The 16,369-nt window shown below is 53.9% G+C and overlaps 1 protein-coding gene across 1 annotated transcript; it reads left to right on the top strand.

Moving 5' to 3' along the window:
- Positions 1-12,156: 12,156 nt before the first annotated feature.
- Positions 12,157-12,937, top strand: LOC131094101 (feather keratin Cos1-1/Cos1-3/Cos2-1-like). The gene is made up of 2 exons (XM_058041561.1): positions 12,157-12,216; positions 12,587-12,937. The coding sequence occupies exon 2, from the start codon at positions 12,608-12,610 to the stop codon at positions 12,935-12,937; it is 330 nt and encodes a 109-aa protein (XP_057897544.1). The 5' UTR covers positions 12,157-12,216; positions 12,587-12,607.
- The last annotated feature ends 3,432 nt before the right edge of the window (positions 12,938-16,369 follow it).

Genomic DNA, 16,369 nt, shown 5'->3' with positions numbered 1-16,369 from the left:
ATCTGCTGGCAACATCCCTGGGCGAGAACCTCCATAACCTCAGAACGTGGAGCTGCACTGAAGATGGATCTTTGGAACAATGGATTTTGCCCTTGATTTACTGCTGTTTTCTTCCACCCTCTTCCCTTCCCTGCCTTTCCTGTCAGCACCTCCCTTTGCCAGCCTAGTGGGGCCTGTTTGACCTCCTTCCATCCCTCTGCAGGACCGGCAAATGGACATCCCCACTGTGCACTCATATCTCCTCCTGATATCCTCTTTCAGCTACCTCCTTCTCTTCCTTAGACTCAATAAAGTTGTTTTGCATCCAAACCTGGCCTTCCGATCTCTCCTTCCTTGTGTAGAAATTCTTCCATTGACCTCACAGCAAATGCTTGAGGAAGCCGAGGGTGGACACTCCATGGTGGCCTTTACTTTGTGCCGTTTCTATTGGAGCTCCAAAACACATCCCTGGCTTCCCCCAAATACTGATCATCAGAAGAAAATGATGTCAAAATTGACCGGAATGGGAGTGGGAATCAGCAGTGCCTGGGATAATTCCACATCATTCTCTCTTCAAACACCACCCTCACATTAGTTTTCTGCTGAGGCTTCAACCAGACAAGAAGGGATGACGGGTTTCACAGGAACAACTGAGCATGGGGACAGAACCAAAACCATCTTCATACTTTGTTGTAGGCAGACACATTTTCCCCTTCTTAATGTGGGAGAGGATAAACCTTCCCATCCTCTGGTCTCCACCGCCCAGACACCGACAACACTTTCTCCATATCACACATTCTTCTTGACAGCATCAATACCCGCAGCTCCAGGACTAAGGGGCAAAGGCCTCTGTGATCAATGGACTTCCTCATCTCCACTGAGAAAACAGAACCCTGTCATATCAACCATTCTCCATGAGGCAGGAGCAAGGATCCTGGGAAACAGCTGAGAGCCCCAAGGCTGCCTGGAGGTGGCATCCAAGGGATGGCCTGGGTTTGGGATTATCCCCGAGAGATGCGTGTTCCGTGGCCCTGTCCAGGCTCCTGCAGAGAAGGAACTGGGGGCTGAGTGTGTGTCAGTGGCTGACCCTGCTGGGCAGGGAAGGCCCTCCAGGCCGTGCAATGGCTGGGCTGAGAGCTCAGCTCAGGCCCAGCTGTGCACGCACAGCCAGGGCACTGACACATTGCCAGCCTGGCCAGGGGTGCTCAGAGATGAGCCCAGAGCACAGAGCCCAGCACAGGAGCAGGGGGGTTGCACACAAGGGCCCTGCCCTGTGCACAACCATCCCCGTGCAGGCCAGAGGCTCTCAGGGGCTGTTCCCAGCAGGTCACAAGCACAGGCATGTGCAGACACTGGCACACACTGGGCCACAGCCACACTGCCACGCACATGATTGTGGGGGAGCACATGGGGCAGAGGCCTGAGGAGGGGATGGCACTGAGGAGATGCTGGGGAGCTCCCAGCCAGAGCAGATTCTGGCAACACCAAGCAGGACACAAGCTCAGGTATCCCTGCTACAGGAGTCTCATGCACTGTGAAGACCGAGGAGGAAGGCAAACAGGGTTTTACCTCCAAGGCAAGGCATGAAGGAGAGCCGTTGGGTGATGAGCCCGAGACTGGAGGGCTGGGAGCAGATGAGGCACTTCCAGTCAGCAGGAACAGAAAATATTCCCAAGAATGCCTCAGGCAGCCATCACCTGCCTCCTTGTGATCCCTTCTGCACACAGTTCATGTTTTATGACCACACTGACACATCCTTGCCCCCAGGAATCATGGAAACTCACATACAAGCACTCAAAAGAATTGTCCGTGAGGGAATGGGAATGAGGTAAGCCAGGAAATGCAAAGTTATGGTAGAGGGAAAATCCAATTCATGCCATACCATTCCCAGAGATCTTTCCATTCATTTGGGATCATGCAGGAATATCATGTCACCTGCACAGCACAAACTGTGGGCCCTGAGGCACTGTGGGGCCAGGATAAAAGGCAGCCCAACGGGGGGCTCTCTCATCCACTTCTGTCACCTCCTGCTCCTTGGGAACCAGGTGAGTTGCAAGCCCCTTTCTCCTCTGCCATCTCCAAGACAGCATTGAGCTTTCTGGTCCTTGTTGCTGCTCCTTGTTCTTCTGGGACTGTTGTGCACTGGTGCTGGTGTGGGCAGAGGGCAGAGTGTGTGTTCTGGCCAGAGGCTGAGGCTGGGCTGAGGGGCTGATTTTCCTGCAGCTTAGGCAGGAGCAGAGCTGGGCCTGGCTGAGCTGGGAAGGAGGGTGCTGGGCTGAGGCAAAGGATGCCCAGGATGGGGCTGGCCAGGCTGCAGCTGTGCAGGCAGCAGGGGCCTTGTGCTGCTGGGGCTGCCTTGCGGGCTGTGTCTGAGGTGTGCGTGTGCTCTGCTTCCTCCCTGCCCTCTGTGCCAGGTGCAGCGCCAGGCTCCAGACATGTCCTGCTCTGAGAAGTGCCAGCAGTGCCGGCCCTGCGAGCCTTGCTGCCAGCCCTGTGGGCCCTGCCCGCTGGCCAGCAGCTGCACTGAGTGCTGTGTCAGGCAGTGCCAGAGCTCCCACGTTGTCATTCAGCCGCCTGCTGTGCTGGTGACCCTGCCCGGGCCCATCCTCAGCTCCTCCCCACAGAACACCGCCGTGGGATCCTCCACCTCTGCTGCTGTTGGCAGCATCCTCAGCTGTGAGGGAGTGCCCATCAGCTCTGGGGGCTTTGACATCTCCTGCATCACCAACTGCTGTGGTGGCAGCAGATGCTGTCGTCCCTGCTAAAGATGCTACTGCCAACATCCTTCAGCAAGAACCTCAACGACCTCGGACCGTGATGATGGAATGAAGTCAGAACTTAACAGATTGGATTTAGAACTTTGAACTATTGTTTTCTTATAGTCCTCCTGTCATTTTTCTCTTCCCTTCCTTTTCTGTCACCACCACTCAATGCCTGCCTAGTGGCACCTACTGGCTTCCTTGACTTGGCAACGCAGTAGGTCAGACATGCTATTGCATTTTTCTTGCTGTTCTCAAGCTCCCTCTCTGATCCTCCATATTTTCTAATTTTGACTCAATAAAGTTTCTATTGCATTCAGACCTTGGTCTCTGATTTCTCCTTCTTTCCGTGACAACTCTACAACTTTGCTCAATTGCAAAAGTGTGGAGGAAGAACAGCGTTGCAATCCCTGCCTTGTAATTTTATTTTTCCATTTCCCTTGGAGCTGACAAAGATGTCCCTCTCTGTGAAGACACTGAGGCAATGATTTTAACATGCCCAAAATGGTTTGGATGCCTCAGCCCTGGAAGTGTGCAGGACCAAATTGGAAAAAGCTTTGAGAAAGCTCGTTAAGTGGGTTTCATCAGTGCCCCTCTGTTGAGGGAAGGAGATGAGTAAGAAATGGTCTTGAAGTTGCCTTCCAGCCCAAACCATTTCTAATGAAATCTGCTTGCACAGAGGCATCAGCAGTGGGACAAATGTGCTCAGTGCTGGGCAGTGCTGAGTCCCCTTTGGACACAGCTGGAGCTGACTCAGTCACAGCTGTCTGGAGCCACTGGACTCTTCTCACAGAGCCCATTTCTGCAGCCTTGGTCACAAAGTGTGCCATCATGAGCAACCACGACACAGGTGGAAGCCCTGCTTCTGGGAAATTGCCAGCCATCACTTCCTGAGGGAAGGAGGCCATAATTTCATTTTTTTTCCCAGTGTACTCGAGCATGCCTAATCTTTCACTTTACCATTGGCAAACTTCCAACACTCAAGCTGCAAGTTGTTATCAGTTTGGTTTTATCTTGTTATTCTGCCTGAGAATGGGGATTGACAGAGCAGCTTGCTAGGCACCATCCATCCAGCCAAGGGCCACCCAGCACAGCTCGTAGCCCAGCCCAGGGCAAGAGCAGGAACGAGCTGCAGAAGCAGGCATGGAGTGCTGACCAAAGGGAGACGTAATAGAGGGGAAGCAAGACCACAAAGAACATCTTCTGTCCCCTATCCATTCCCAAAATGGGCCAGGAAAACAGGCTGCACGTGAAAACTCATGGGATGTCACAAAGGGAAGCGGTAGAGATGGGCAGGGGTAGAGGAAGAATGAGAGTGATGCCCTGAGTGCTTTGCCACAAAGAAACCCACAGGAATGACACAGGTTTGGGTCATGCGCCTGCATGGAATGCCACCAGACCATGATCCAAGCATTCTGCCTACTCTGACGTGTCCATATCCCAGAAATTCTTGGATCACTACTTCTGGGACTAGAAAGAGTCTTCAGAGAGGAAAACACAGGGCAGAAGTCAGGAAATAGAGGCTGCAGTGCAGGAAACCAGGACAGAACCCCTACCATTAATTGGGATGGTGCACATTTGACATGAGCTGGTCAGAAAATTATGGTTTCCACTAAGGTGCCTGTGGGCCTGAGGCAGGGCAGGACTGCTATAAAAGGCAGCGCAAGTCTCTGCTCTCGCATCCACTTCTCTCACCTCCTCCTCAGGAATCAGGTGAGTGGGAAGCCTCTTCTCCTCTGCCTGCTGCTGCTGCTTGTTTAAGACCAGTTCTTGATTGGCTGGAGGTCTCAGCTGAGAGGGGCTGTCGTAGTGGGGGTCTGGGAGCTGCTTGTGCTGGGAGAGGGCAGGGGAGAGAAGGTCTTGTGCAGACAGAGAGAGGCTGGGACTTGGCTCACGTGGCTCCTGGGCTTTGAGCTGGGCACTGCAATGGGGGCCAGGGGGTGCCTTGGTTGCAGGGTGTTTGGGTGCAGTGCTGCTTCTCATGTGTCCTCACTTTGTGCTTCTCCCTGCCCTCTGTGCCAGGTGCCCCTGTGACCGTGAGCCATGTCCTGCTGCAGGCCCTGTGACCCTTGCTGCCAGCCCTGTGGCCCCTGCCCGCTGGCCAGCAGCTGCAATGAGTGCTGTGTCAGGCAGTGCCAGAGCTCCCACGTTGTCATTGAGCCACCTGCTGTGCTGGTGACCCTGCCTGGGCCCATCCTCAGCTCCTCCCCACAGAACACCGCCGTGGGATCCTCCACCTCTGCTGCTGTTGGCAACATCCTCAGCTGTGGCGGAGTGCCCATCAGCTCTGGGGGCTTTGACATCTCCTGCATCACCAACTGCTATGGCAACAGTTGTTGTCGTCCCTGCTAAAGCTGCTGGCAACATCCCTGGGCGAGAACCTCCATAACCTCAGAACGTGGAGCTGCACTGAAGATGGATCTTTGGAACAATGGATTTGTGCCCTTGATTTACTGCTGTTTTCTTCCACCCTCTTCCCTTCCCTGCCTTTCCTGTCAGCACCTCCCTTTGCCAGCCTAGTGGGGCCTGTTTGACCTCCTTCTGTCCCTCTGCAGGCCAGGCAAATGGATATCCCCACTGGGCCCCACTGGCTGCTCCTTTCGTCCTCATTCAGCTACCTCCTTCTCTTCCTTAGACTCAATAAAGTTGTTTTGCATCCAAACCTGGCCTTCCGATCTCTCCTTCCTTGTGTAGAAATTCTTCCAGTGACCTCACAGCAAATGCTTGAGGAAGCCGAGGGTGGACACTCCATGGTGGCTTTTGCTTTGTGTCGTTTCTATTGGAGCTCCAAAACACATCCCTGGATTCCCGCAAATAGAGATCATCAGAAGAAAATGATGTCAAAATTGACTGGAATGGGAGTGGGAATCAGCAGTGCCTGGGATAATTCCACATCATTCTCTCTTCAAACACCACCCTCACATTAGTTTTCTGCTGAGGCTTCAACCAGACAAGAAGGGATGACGGGTTTCACAGGAACAACTGAGCATGGGGACAGAACCAAAACCATCTTCATACTTTGTTGTAGGCTGACACATTTTCCCCTTCTGAATGTGGGAGAGGATAAACCTTCCCATCCTCGGTCTCCAATGCCCAGACACCGACAACACTTTCTCCATATCACACATTCTCCTTGACAGCATCAATACCCACAGCTCCGGGACTAAGGGGCAAAGGCCTCTGTGATCAATGGACTTCCTCATCTCCACTGAGAAAACAGAACCCTGTCATATCAACCCTTCTCCATGAGGCAGAAGCAAGGACATTGGGAAACAGCTGAGAGCCCCAAGGCTGCCTGGAGGTGGCATCCAAGGGATGGCCTGGGTTTGGGATTATCCCTGAGAGATGCGTGTTCCGTGGCCCTGTCCAGGCTCCTGCAGCGAAGGAACTGGGGGCTGAGTGTGTGTCAGTGGCTGGCCCTGCTGGGCAGGGAAGGCCCTCAATGCCGTGCAATGGCTGGGCTGAGAGCTCAGCTCAGGCCCAGCTGTGCACACACAGCCAGGGCACTGACACACTGCCAGCCTGGCCAGGGGTGCTCAGAGATGAGCCCAGAGCACAGAGCCCAGCACACGGGCACAGGCACACGGGCAGGGGGGTGGCACACAAGGGCCCTGCCCTGTGCTCAACCATCCCCGTGCAGGCCAGAGGCTCTCAGGGGCTGTTCCCAGCAGGGCACAAGCACAGGCATGTGCAGACACTGGCACACACTGGGCCACAGCCACACTGCCACGCACATGATTGTGGGGGAGCACATGGGGCAGAGGCCTGAGGAAGGGATGGCAATGAGGAGCTGCAGGGGAGCTCCCAGCCAGAGCAGATTCTGGCAACACCAAGCAGGACACAAGCTCAGGTAGCCCTGCTACAGGAGTCTCATGTACTGTGAAGGCTGAGGAGGAAGGCAAGCAGGGTTTTACCTCCAAGGCAAGGCATGAAGGAGAGCCGTTGGGTGATGAGCCAAAGACTGGAGGGCTGGGAGCAGATGAGGCACTTCCAGTCAGCAGGAATAGAAAATATTCCCAAGAATGCCTCAGGCAGCCATCACCTGCCTCCTTGTGATCCCTTCTGCACACAGTTCATGTTTTATGACCACACTGACACATCCTTGCCCACAGGAATCATGGAAACTCACATACAAGCACTCAAAAGAATTGTCCGTGAGGGAATGGGAATGAGGTAAGCCAGGAAATGCAAAGTTATGGTAGAGGGAAAATCCAACTCATGCCATACCATTCCCAGAGATCTTTCCATTCCTTTGGGATCATGGAGGAATATTGTCACCTGCAGAGTACAAACTGTGGGCCCTGAGGCACTGTGGGGCCAGGATAAAAGGCAGCCCAACGGGGGGCTCTCTCATCCACTTCTGTCACCTCCTGCTCCTTGGGAACCAGGTGAGTTGCAACCCCTTTCTCCTCCACCCTCTCCAAGACAACATTGAGCTTTCTGGCCCTTGTTGCTGCTCCTTGTTCTTCTGGGGCTGTTGTGCACTGGTGCTGGTGTGGGCAGAGGGCAGAGTGTGTGTTCTGGCCAGAGGCTGAGGGGCTGATTTTCCTGCAGCTTAGGCAGGAGCAGAGCTGGGCCTGGCTGAGCTGGGAAGGAGGGTGCTGGGCTGAGGCAAAGGATGCCCAGGTTGGGGCTGGCCAGGCTGCAGCTGTGCAGGCAGCAGGGGCCTTGTGCTGCTGGGGCTGCCTTGCGGGCTGTGTCTGAGGTGTGCGTGTGCTCTGCTTCCTCCCTGCCCTCTGTGCCAGGTGCAGCGCCAGGCTCCAGACATGTCCTGCTCTGAGAAGTGCCAGCAGTGCCGGCCCTGCGAGCCTTGCTGCCAGCCCTGTGGGCCCTGCCCGCTGGCCAGCAGCTGCACTGAGTGCTGTGTCAGGCAGTGCCAGAGCTCCCACGTTGTCATTCAGCCGCCTGCTGTGCTGGTGACCCTGCCTGGGCCCATCCTCAGCTCCTCCCCACAGAACACCGCCGTGGGATCCTCCACCTCTGCTGCTGTTGGCAGCATCCTCAGCTGTGAGGGAGTGCCCATCAGCTCTGGGGGCTTTGACATCTCCTGCATCACCAACTGCTGTGGTGGCAGCAGATGCTGTCGTCCCTGCTAAAGATGCTGCTGCCAACATCATTCAGCAAGAACCTCAAAGACCTCGGACCGTGATGATGGAATGAAGTCAGAACTTAACAGATTGGATTTAGAACTTTGAACTATTGTTTTCTTATAGTCCTCCTGTCATTTTTCTCTTCCCTTCCTTTTCTGTCACCACCACTCAATGCCAGGTTAGTGGCAGCTACTGGCTTCCTTCACTTGGCAATGCAGTAGGTCAGACATGTTACTGCATCTTTCTTGCTGTTCTCGAGCGCCATCTCTGATCCTCCATATTTTCTAATTTTGACTCAATAAAGTTTCTATTGCATTCAGACCTTGGTCTCTGATTTCTCCTTCTTTCCGTGACAACTCTTCAACTTTGCTCAATTGCAAAAGTGTGGAGGAAGAACAGCGTTGCAATCCCTGCCTTGTAATTTTATTTTTCCTTTTCCCTTGGAGCTGACAAAGATGTCCCTCTCTATGAGGACACTGAGGCAATGTTTTTAACATGCCCAAAATGGTTTGGATGCCTCAGCCCTGGAAGCATGCAGGACCAAATTGGAAAAAGCTTGGAGAAAGCTCGTTAAGTGGGTTTCATCAGTGCCCCTCTGTTGAGGGAAGGAGATGAGTAAGAAATGGTCTTGAAGTTGCCTTCCAGCCCAAACCATTTCTAATGAAATCTGCTTGCACAGAGGCATCAGCAGTGGGACAAATGTGCTCAGTGTTGGGCAGGGCTGAGTCCCCTTTGGACACAGCTGGAGCTGACTGAGTCACAGCTGTCTGGAGCCACAGGACTCTTCTCACAGAGCCCATTTCTGCAGCCTTGGTCACAAAGTGTGCCATCATGAGCAACCACGACACAGGTGGAAGCCCTGCTTCTGGGAAATTGCCAGCCATCACTTCCTGAGGGAAGGAGGCCATAATTTCATTTTCTTTTCCAGTGTACTCATGCATGCATAATCTTTCACTTTACCGTTGGCAAACTACCAACACTCAAGCTTCAAGTTGTTATCCGTTTGGTTTTATCTTGTTATTCTGCCTGAGAACGGGGATTGACAGAACAGCTTGCTAGGCACCATCCATCCAGCCAAGGGCCACCCAGCACAACTCGCAGCCCAGCCCAGGGCAAGAGCAGGAACGAGCTGCAGAAGCAGGCATGGAGTGCTGACCAAAGGGAGACGTAATACAGGGGGAGCAAGACAACAAAGAACATCTTCTGTCCCCTATCCATTCCCAAAATGGGCCAGGAAAACAGGCTGCATGTGAAAACTCATGGGATGTCACAAAGGGAAGCGGTAGAGATGGGCAGGGATAGAGAAAGAATGAGAGTGATGCCCTGAGTGCTTTGCCACAAAGAAACCCACAGGAATGACACAGGTTTGGGTCGTGAGCCTGCATGGAATGCCACCAGACCATGATCCAACCATTCTGCCTACTCTGACGTGTCCATATCCCAGAAATTCTTGGATCACTACTTCTGGGACTAGAAAGAGTCTTCAGAGAGGAAAACACAGGGCAGAAGTCAGGAAATAGAGGCTGCAGTGCAGGAAACCAAGACAGAACCCCTACCATTAACTGGGATGGTGCACATTGGACATGAGCTGGTCAGAAAATTATGGCTTCTACTAAGGTGCCTGTGGGCCTGAGGCAGGGCAGGACTGCTATAAAAGGCAGCCCAAGTCTCAGCTCTCACATCCACTTCTCTCACCTCCTCCTCAGGAATCAGGTGAGTGGGAAGCCTCTTCTCCTCCGCCTGCTGCTGCTGCTTCACGAGCAGCTCTTGCCTGGCTGGAGGTCTCAGCTGAGAGGGGCTGTCGTAGTGCAGGGCTGGGAGCTGCTTGTGCTGGGAGAGGGCAGGGGAGAGAAAGTCTTGTGCAGACGGAGAGAGGCTGGGACTTGGCTGAGGTGGCTCCTGGGCTTTGAGCTGGGCACTGCAATGGGGACCAGGAGGTGCCTTGGCTGCAGGGTGTTTGGGTGCAGTGCTGCTTCTCATGTGTCCTCACTTTGTGCTTCTCCCTGCCCTCTGTGCCAGGTGCACCTGTGACCGTGAGCCATGTCCTGCTGCAGGCCCTGTGACCCTTGCTGCCAGCCCTGTGGCCCCTGCCCTCTGGCCAGCAGCTGCAATGAGTGCTGTGTCAGGCAGTGCCAGAGCTCCCACGTTGTCATTGAGCCGCCTGCTGTGCTGGTGACCCTGCCTGGGCCCATCCTCAGCTCCTCCCCACAGAACACCGCCGTGGGATCCTCCACCTCTGCTGCTGTTGGCAACATCCTCAGCTGTGGCGGAGTGCCCATCAGCTCTGGGGGCTTTGACATCTCCTGCATCACCAACTGCTATGGCAGCAGTTGTTGTCGTCCCTGCTAAAGTTGCTGGCAACATCCCTGGGCCAGAACCTCCATAACCTCAGAACGTGGAGCTGCACTGAAGATGGATCTTTGGAACAATGGATTTGTGCCCTTGATTTACTGCTGTTTTCTTCCACCCTCTTCCCTTCCCTGCCTTTCCTGTCAGCACCTCCCTTTGCCAGCCTAGTGGGGCCTGTTTGACCTCCTTCTGTCCCTCTGCAGGCCAGGCAAATGGACCTCCCCACTGGGTCCCACTGGCTGCTCCCTGTGTCCTCATTCAGCTACCTCCTTCTCTTCCTTAGACTCAATAAAGTTGTTTTGCATCCAAACCTGGCCTTCCGATCTCTCCTTCCTTGTGTGGAAATTCTTCTAGTGACCTCACAGCAAATGCTTGAGGAAGCCGAGGGTGGACACTCCATGGTGGCCTTTACTTTGTGCCGTTTCTATTGGAGCTCCAAAACACATCCTTGGCTTCCCCCAAATAGTGATCATCAGAAGAAAGTTATGTCAAAATTCACCGGAATGGGAGTGGGAATCAGCAGTGCCTGGGATAATTCCACATCATTCTCTCTTCAAACACCCCCCTCACATTAGTTTTCTGCTGAGGTTACAACCAGACAAGCAGGGATGAGGGGTTTCACAGGAACAACTGAGCATGGGGACAGAACCAAAACCATCTTCATACTTTGTTGTAGGCTGACACATTTTCCCCTTCTTAATGTGGGAGAGGATAAACCTTCCCATCCTCTGGTCTCCACCACCCAGACACCGACAACACTTTCTCCATATCACACATTCTCCTTGACAGCATCAATACCCACAGCTCCTGGGCTTAGGGGCAAAGGCCTCTGTGATCAATGGACTTCCTCCTCTCCACTGAGAAAACAGAACCCTGTCATATCAACCATTCTCCATGAGGCAGGAGCAAGGATCCTGGGAAACAGCTGAGAGCCCCAATGCTGCCTGGAGGTGGCATCAAAGGCATGGCCTTGGTTTGGAATTGTGCCTGAGAGATGTGGGTGCTGGGGCCCTGTCCAGGCTCCTGCAGAGAAGGAACTGGGGGCTGAGTGTGTGTCAGTGGCTGGCCCTGCTGTGCAGGGAAGGCCCTCCAGGCCGTGCGCTGGCTGGGCTGAGAGCTCAGCTCAGGCTCAGCTGTCCACGCACAGCCAGGGCACTGACACATTGCCAGCCTGGCCAGGGGTGCTCAGAGATGAGCCCAGAGCACAGAGCCCAGCACACGGGCACAGGCACACGGGCAGGGGGGTTGCACACAAGGGCCCTGCCCTGTGCACAACCATCCCCGTGCAGGCCAGAGGCTCTCAGGGGCTGTTCCCAGCAGGGCACAAGCACAGGCATGTGCAGACACTGGCACACACTGGGCCACAGCCACACTGCCACGCACATGATTGTGGGGGAGCACATGGGGCAGAGGCCTGAGGAAGGGATGGCACTGAGGAGATGCTGGGGAGCTCCCAGCCAGAGCAGATTCTGGCAACACCAAGCAGGACACAAGCTCAGGTAGCCCTGCTACAGGAGTCTCATGCACTGTGAAGACCGAGGAGGAAGGCAAACAGGGTTTTACCTCAAAGGCAAGGCATGAAGGAGAGCCGTTGGGTGATGAGCCAGAGACTGGAGGGCTGGGAGCAGATGAGGCACTTCCAGTCAGCAGGAACAGAAAATATTCCCAAGAATGCCTCAGGCAGCAATCACCTGCCTCCTTGTGATCCCTTCTGCACACAGTTCATGTTTTATGACCACACTGACACATGCTTGCCCCCAGGAATCATGGAAACTCACATACAAGCACTCAAAAGAATTGTCTGTGAGGGAATGGGAATGAGGTAATCCAGGAAATGCAAAGTCATGGTAGAGGGAAAATCCAACTCATGCCATACCATTCCCAGAGATCTTTCCATTCCTTTGGGATCATGCAGGAATATCATGTCACCTCTGCAGCACAAACTGTGGGCCCTGAGGCACTGTGGGGCCAGGATAAAAGGAAGCCACACTGGGGGCTCTCTCATCCACTTCTGTCACCTCCTGCTCCTTGGGAAACAGGTGAGTTGGAAGCCCCTTTCTCCTCCACCCTCTCCAGGACAGCATTGGGCTTTCTTGGCCCTTGTTGCTGCTCCTTGTTCTTCTGGGGTTGTTCTGCACTGGTGCTGGTGTGGGCAGAGGGCAGAGTGTGTGTTCTGGCCAGAGGCTGAGGCTGGGCTGAGGGGCTGATTTTCCTGCAGCTTAGGCAGGAGCAGAGCTGGGCCTGGCTGAGCTGGGAAGGAGGGTGCTGGGCTGAGGCAAAGGATGCCCAGGTTGGGGCTGGCCAGGCTGGAGCTGTGCAGGCAGCAGGGGCCTTGTGCTGCTGGGGCTGCCTTGCGGGCTGTGTCTGAGGTGTGCGTGTGCTCTGCTTCCTCCCTGCCCTCTGTGCCAGGTGCAGCGCCAGGCTCCAGACATGTCCTGCTCTGAGAAGTGCCAGCAGTGCCGGCCCTGCGAGCCTTGCTGCCAGCCCTGTGGGCCCTGCCCGCTGGCCAGCAGCTGCAATGAGTGCTGTGTCAGGCAGTGCCAGAGCTCCCACGTTGTCATTCAGCCGCCTGCTGTGCTGGTGACCCTGCCTGGGCCCATCCTCAGCTCCTCCCCACAGAACACCGCCGTGGGATCCTCCACCTCTGCTGCTGTTGGCAGCATCCTCAGCTGTGAGGGAGTGCCCATCAGCTCTGGGGGCTTTGACATCTCCTGCATCACCAACTGCTATGGTGGCAACAGGTGCTGTCGTCCCTGCTAAAGATGCTGCCACCAACGTCCTCTGGCAAGAACCTCAAAGACCTCGGACCGTGATGATGGAATGAAGTCAGAACTTAACAGATTGGATTTAGAACTTTGAACTATTGTTTTCTTATAGTCCTCCTGTCATTTTTCTCTTCCCTTCCTTTCCTGTCACCACCACTCAATGCCAGGTTAGTGGCAGCTACTGGCTTCCTTCACTTGGCAACGCAGTAGGACAGACATGCTACTGCATCTTTCTTGCTGTTCTCGAGCACCCTCTCTGATCCTCCATATTTTCTAATTTTGACTCAATAAAGTTTCTATTGCATTCAGACCTTGGTCTCTGATTTCTCCTTCTTTCTGTGACAACTCTTCAACTTTGCTCAATTGCAAAAGTGTGGAGGAAGAACAGCATTGCAATCCCTGCCTTGTAATTTTATTTTTCCTTTTCCCTTGGAGCTGACAAAGATGTCCCTCTCTGTGAAGACTCTGAGGCAATGTTTTTAACATGCCCAAAAGGGTTTGGACAACTCAGCCCTGGGAGTGTGCAGGACCAAATTGGAAAAAGCTTGGAGAAGCCCTCATTAAGTGGGTTTCATCAGTGACCCTCTGTTGAGGGAAAGAGGATGAGTAAGAAATGGTCTTGAAGTTGACTTCCCGTCCAAACCATTTCTAATGAAATCTGCTTACACAGAGGCATCAGCAGTGGGACAAATGTGCTCAGTGCTGGGCAGTGCTGAGTCCCCTTTGGACACAGCTGGAGCTGACTGAGTCACAGCTGGCTGGAGCCACTGGACTCTTCTCACAGAGCCCATTCCTACAGCCTTGGTCACAAAGTGTGTCATCATGAGTAACCATGACATAGGAAGCAGCCGTGCTTCTGGGAAATTGGCTGCCATCACTTCCTGAGGAAAGGAAGACATAAATTGATTTTTTTCCCCAGTGTACTTGTGAATGCATAATATTTCACTTTACCTTTGGCAAACTTCCTTCATTCAAGCTTCAAGACGTTATCATTTTGGTTTTATCTTGTCATTCTGCCTGAGAAAGGGGATTGACAGAACAGCTTCCTGGCCACCATCCATCCAGCCAAGGGCCACCCAGCACAGCTCACAGCCCAGCCAAGGGCAAGAGCAGGAACAAGCAGCAGGTACACGCATGGAGTGCTGACCAAAGGGAGATGTAATAGAGGGGAAGCAAGACCACAAAGAACACCTTATGCTCCCTACCAATTCCCAAAATGAGCCAGGAGAACAGGCTGCATGTGAAAACTCATGGGATGTCACAAAGGTAAGCGGTAGAGATGGGCAGGGATAGAGGAAGAATGAGAGTGATGCCCTGAGTGCTTTGCCACAAAGAAACCCACAGGAATGACACAGATTCAGGTCATGTGCCTGCATGGAATGCCACCAGACCATGATCCAACCATTCTGCCTACTCTGATGTGTTCATATCCTGGAAATTCTTGGAACTCTCATTCCTGGCCTACAAGGAGTCTTTAGAGAGGAAAACACATGGCAGAAGCCAGGAAATAGAGGCTGCAGTGTAGGAAAGCAGGACACAGCCCCTACCATTAACTGGGATGGTGCACATTTGGGTGGTCAGGAAATTATGGCTTCCACTAAGGTGCCTCTGGGCCTGAGGCAGGGCAGGACTGCTATAAAAGGCAGCCCAAGTCTCTGCTCTCTCATCCACTTCTCTCACCTCCTCTTCCTCTTCAGGAATCAGGTGAGTGTGAAGCCTCTTCTGGTGATGCTCCTGCTGCTTCAAGAGCAGCTCTTGCCTGGCTGGAGGTCTCAGCTGAGAGGGGCTGTTGTAGTGAGGGGATGGGAGCTGCTTGTGCTGGGAGAGGGCAGGGGAGAGAAGGTCTTGTGCAGACAGAGAGAGGCTGGGACTTGGCTGAGGTGGCTCCTGGGCTTTGAGCTGGGCACTGCAATGGGGGCCAGGAGGTGCCTTGGCTGCAGGGAGTTTGGGTGCCGCTCTGCTTCTCATATGTCCTCACTTTGTGCTTCTCCCTGCCCTCTGTGCCAGGTGCACCTGTGAGCCCAAACCATGTCCTGCTGCAGGCCCTGCGAGCCTTGCTGCCAGCCCTGTGGCCCCTGCCCACTGGCCAGCAGCTGCAATGAGTGCTGTGTCAGGCAGTGCCAGAGCTCCCACGTTGTCATTGAGCCGCCTGCTGTGCTGGTGACCCTGCCTGGGCCCATCCTCAGCTCCTCCCCACAGAACACCGCCGTGGGATCCTCCACCTCTGCTGCTGTTGGCAACATCCTCAGCTGTGGCGGAGTGCCCATCAGCTCTGGGGGCTTTGACATCTCCTGCATCACCAACTGCTATGGCAGCAGTTGTTGTCGTCCCTGCTAAAGCTGATGGTGACACACATTGGCAAGAACCTCCACAACCTCAGAACGTGGAGCTGCACTGAAGATGGATCTTTGGAACAATGGATTTGTGCCCTTGATTTACTGCTCTTTTCTTCCACTCTCTTCCTTTGCCTTCTGTTCCTGTCTGCACCACCCAAGGCCAGCCTAGTGGGGCCTGTTTGATCTCCTTCCATCCCTCTGCAGGACCGGCAAATGGACACCTCCACTGTGCACTCATTTCTCCTCCTGATATCCTCTTTCCGCTACCTCCTTCTCTTTCTTAGACTCAATAAATTTTTTTCGCATCTAAATCTGGCCCTCTGTTTCCTCCTTCTCTGTTTGGGAAATCATCTATTCAGGTCAGGGCAAACGCTGGAGGTATACATGGGTGGATCCTCCGTGGTGGAGTGCCTTTAGTTTGTGCTTTATCTTTTGGAACTCCCAAATACATCCCTGGCTTCTCCCAAATACTGATCATCAGGAGAAGATGATGTCAAATGGTGACAGGAGTGGGAATGGGAATCAGCAGTGCCTGGGGATGGCCCACATAATCCTCTCTTCAAACACCACTCTCACATTAATCTGCTCCTCTTCTTAGTATGCAGACAGCGCTGAATGGTTACACAGGATCAAGTGAGCATGAGGACGGAACCAAAACCAAAACCATCCTCCCTTCATGTTGAAGGCTGCCACTGATTCCTCTTCTGGATTTGGGAGAGAAGAAACTGCCCCATATTCTTGCATTCACCTCCCAGACACGGTTAACACTTTCTCTCCACATTCCTCACTCGTAATGACAGCATCAATTTCCCACAGCTCCTGGCCCATGGGACAAAGGCCTCTGTGGTCAGTGGACTCCCCCATTCCCACAGAGAAAACAGTACTCTGCCACATCAAAACTTCTCCATGGGACAGGAACAAGGACCCTGGGAAACAGCAGAGAGCCCCCAAGGCTGCCTGGAGGTGGCATCCAAGGGATGGCCTGGGTTTGGCATTGTCCTTGAGAGATGTGGGTGCCGTGGCCCTGTCCAGGTTCCTGCAGCGAAGGAACTGGGGGCTGAGTGTGTGTCAGTGGCTGGCCCTGCTGGGCA

Source organism: Melospiza georgiana, chromosome 28, assembly GCF_028018845.1.
Source record: "Melospiza georgiana isolate bMelGeo1 chromosome 28, bMelGeo1.pri, whole genome shotgun sequence".
In the NCBI taxonomy this organism is placed as follows: domain Eukaryota; kingdom Metazoa; phylum Chordata; class Aves; order Passeriformes; family Passerellidae; genus Melospiza; species Melospiza georgiana.
Note: the sequence above shows the minus strand (reverse complement) of the source record. Positions and strands in the feature narration are given on the sequence as shown.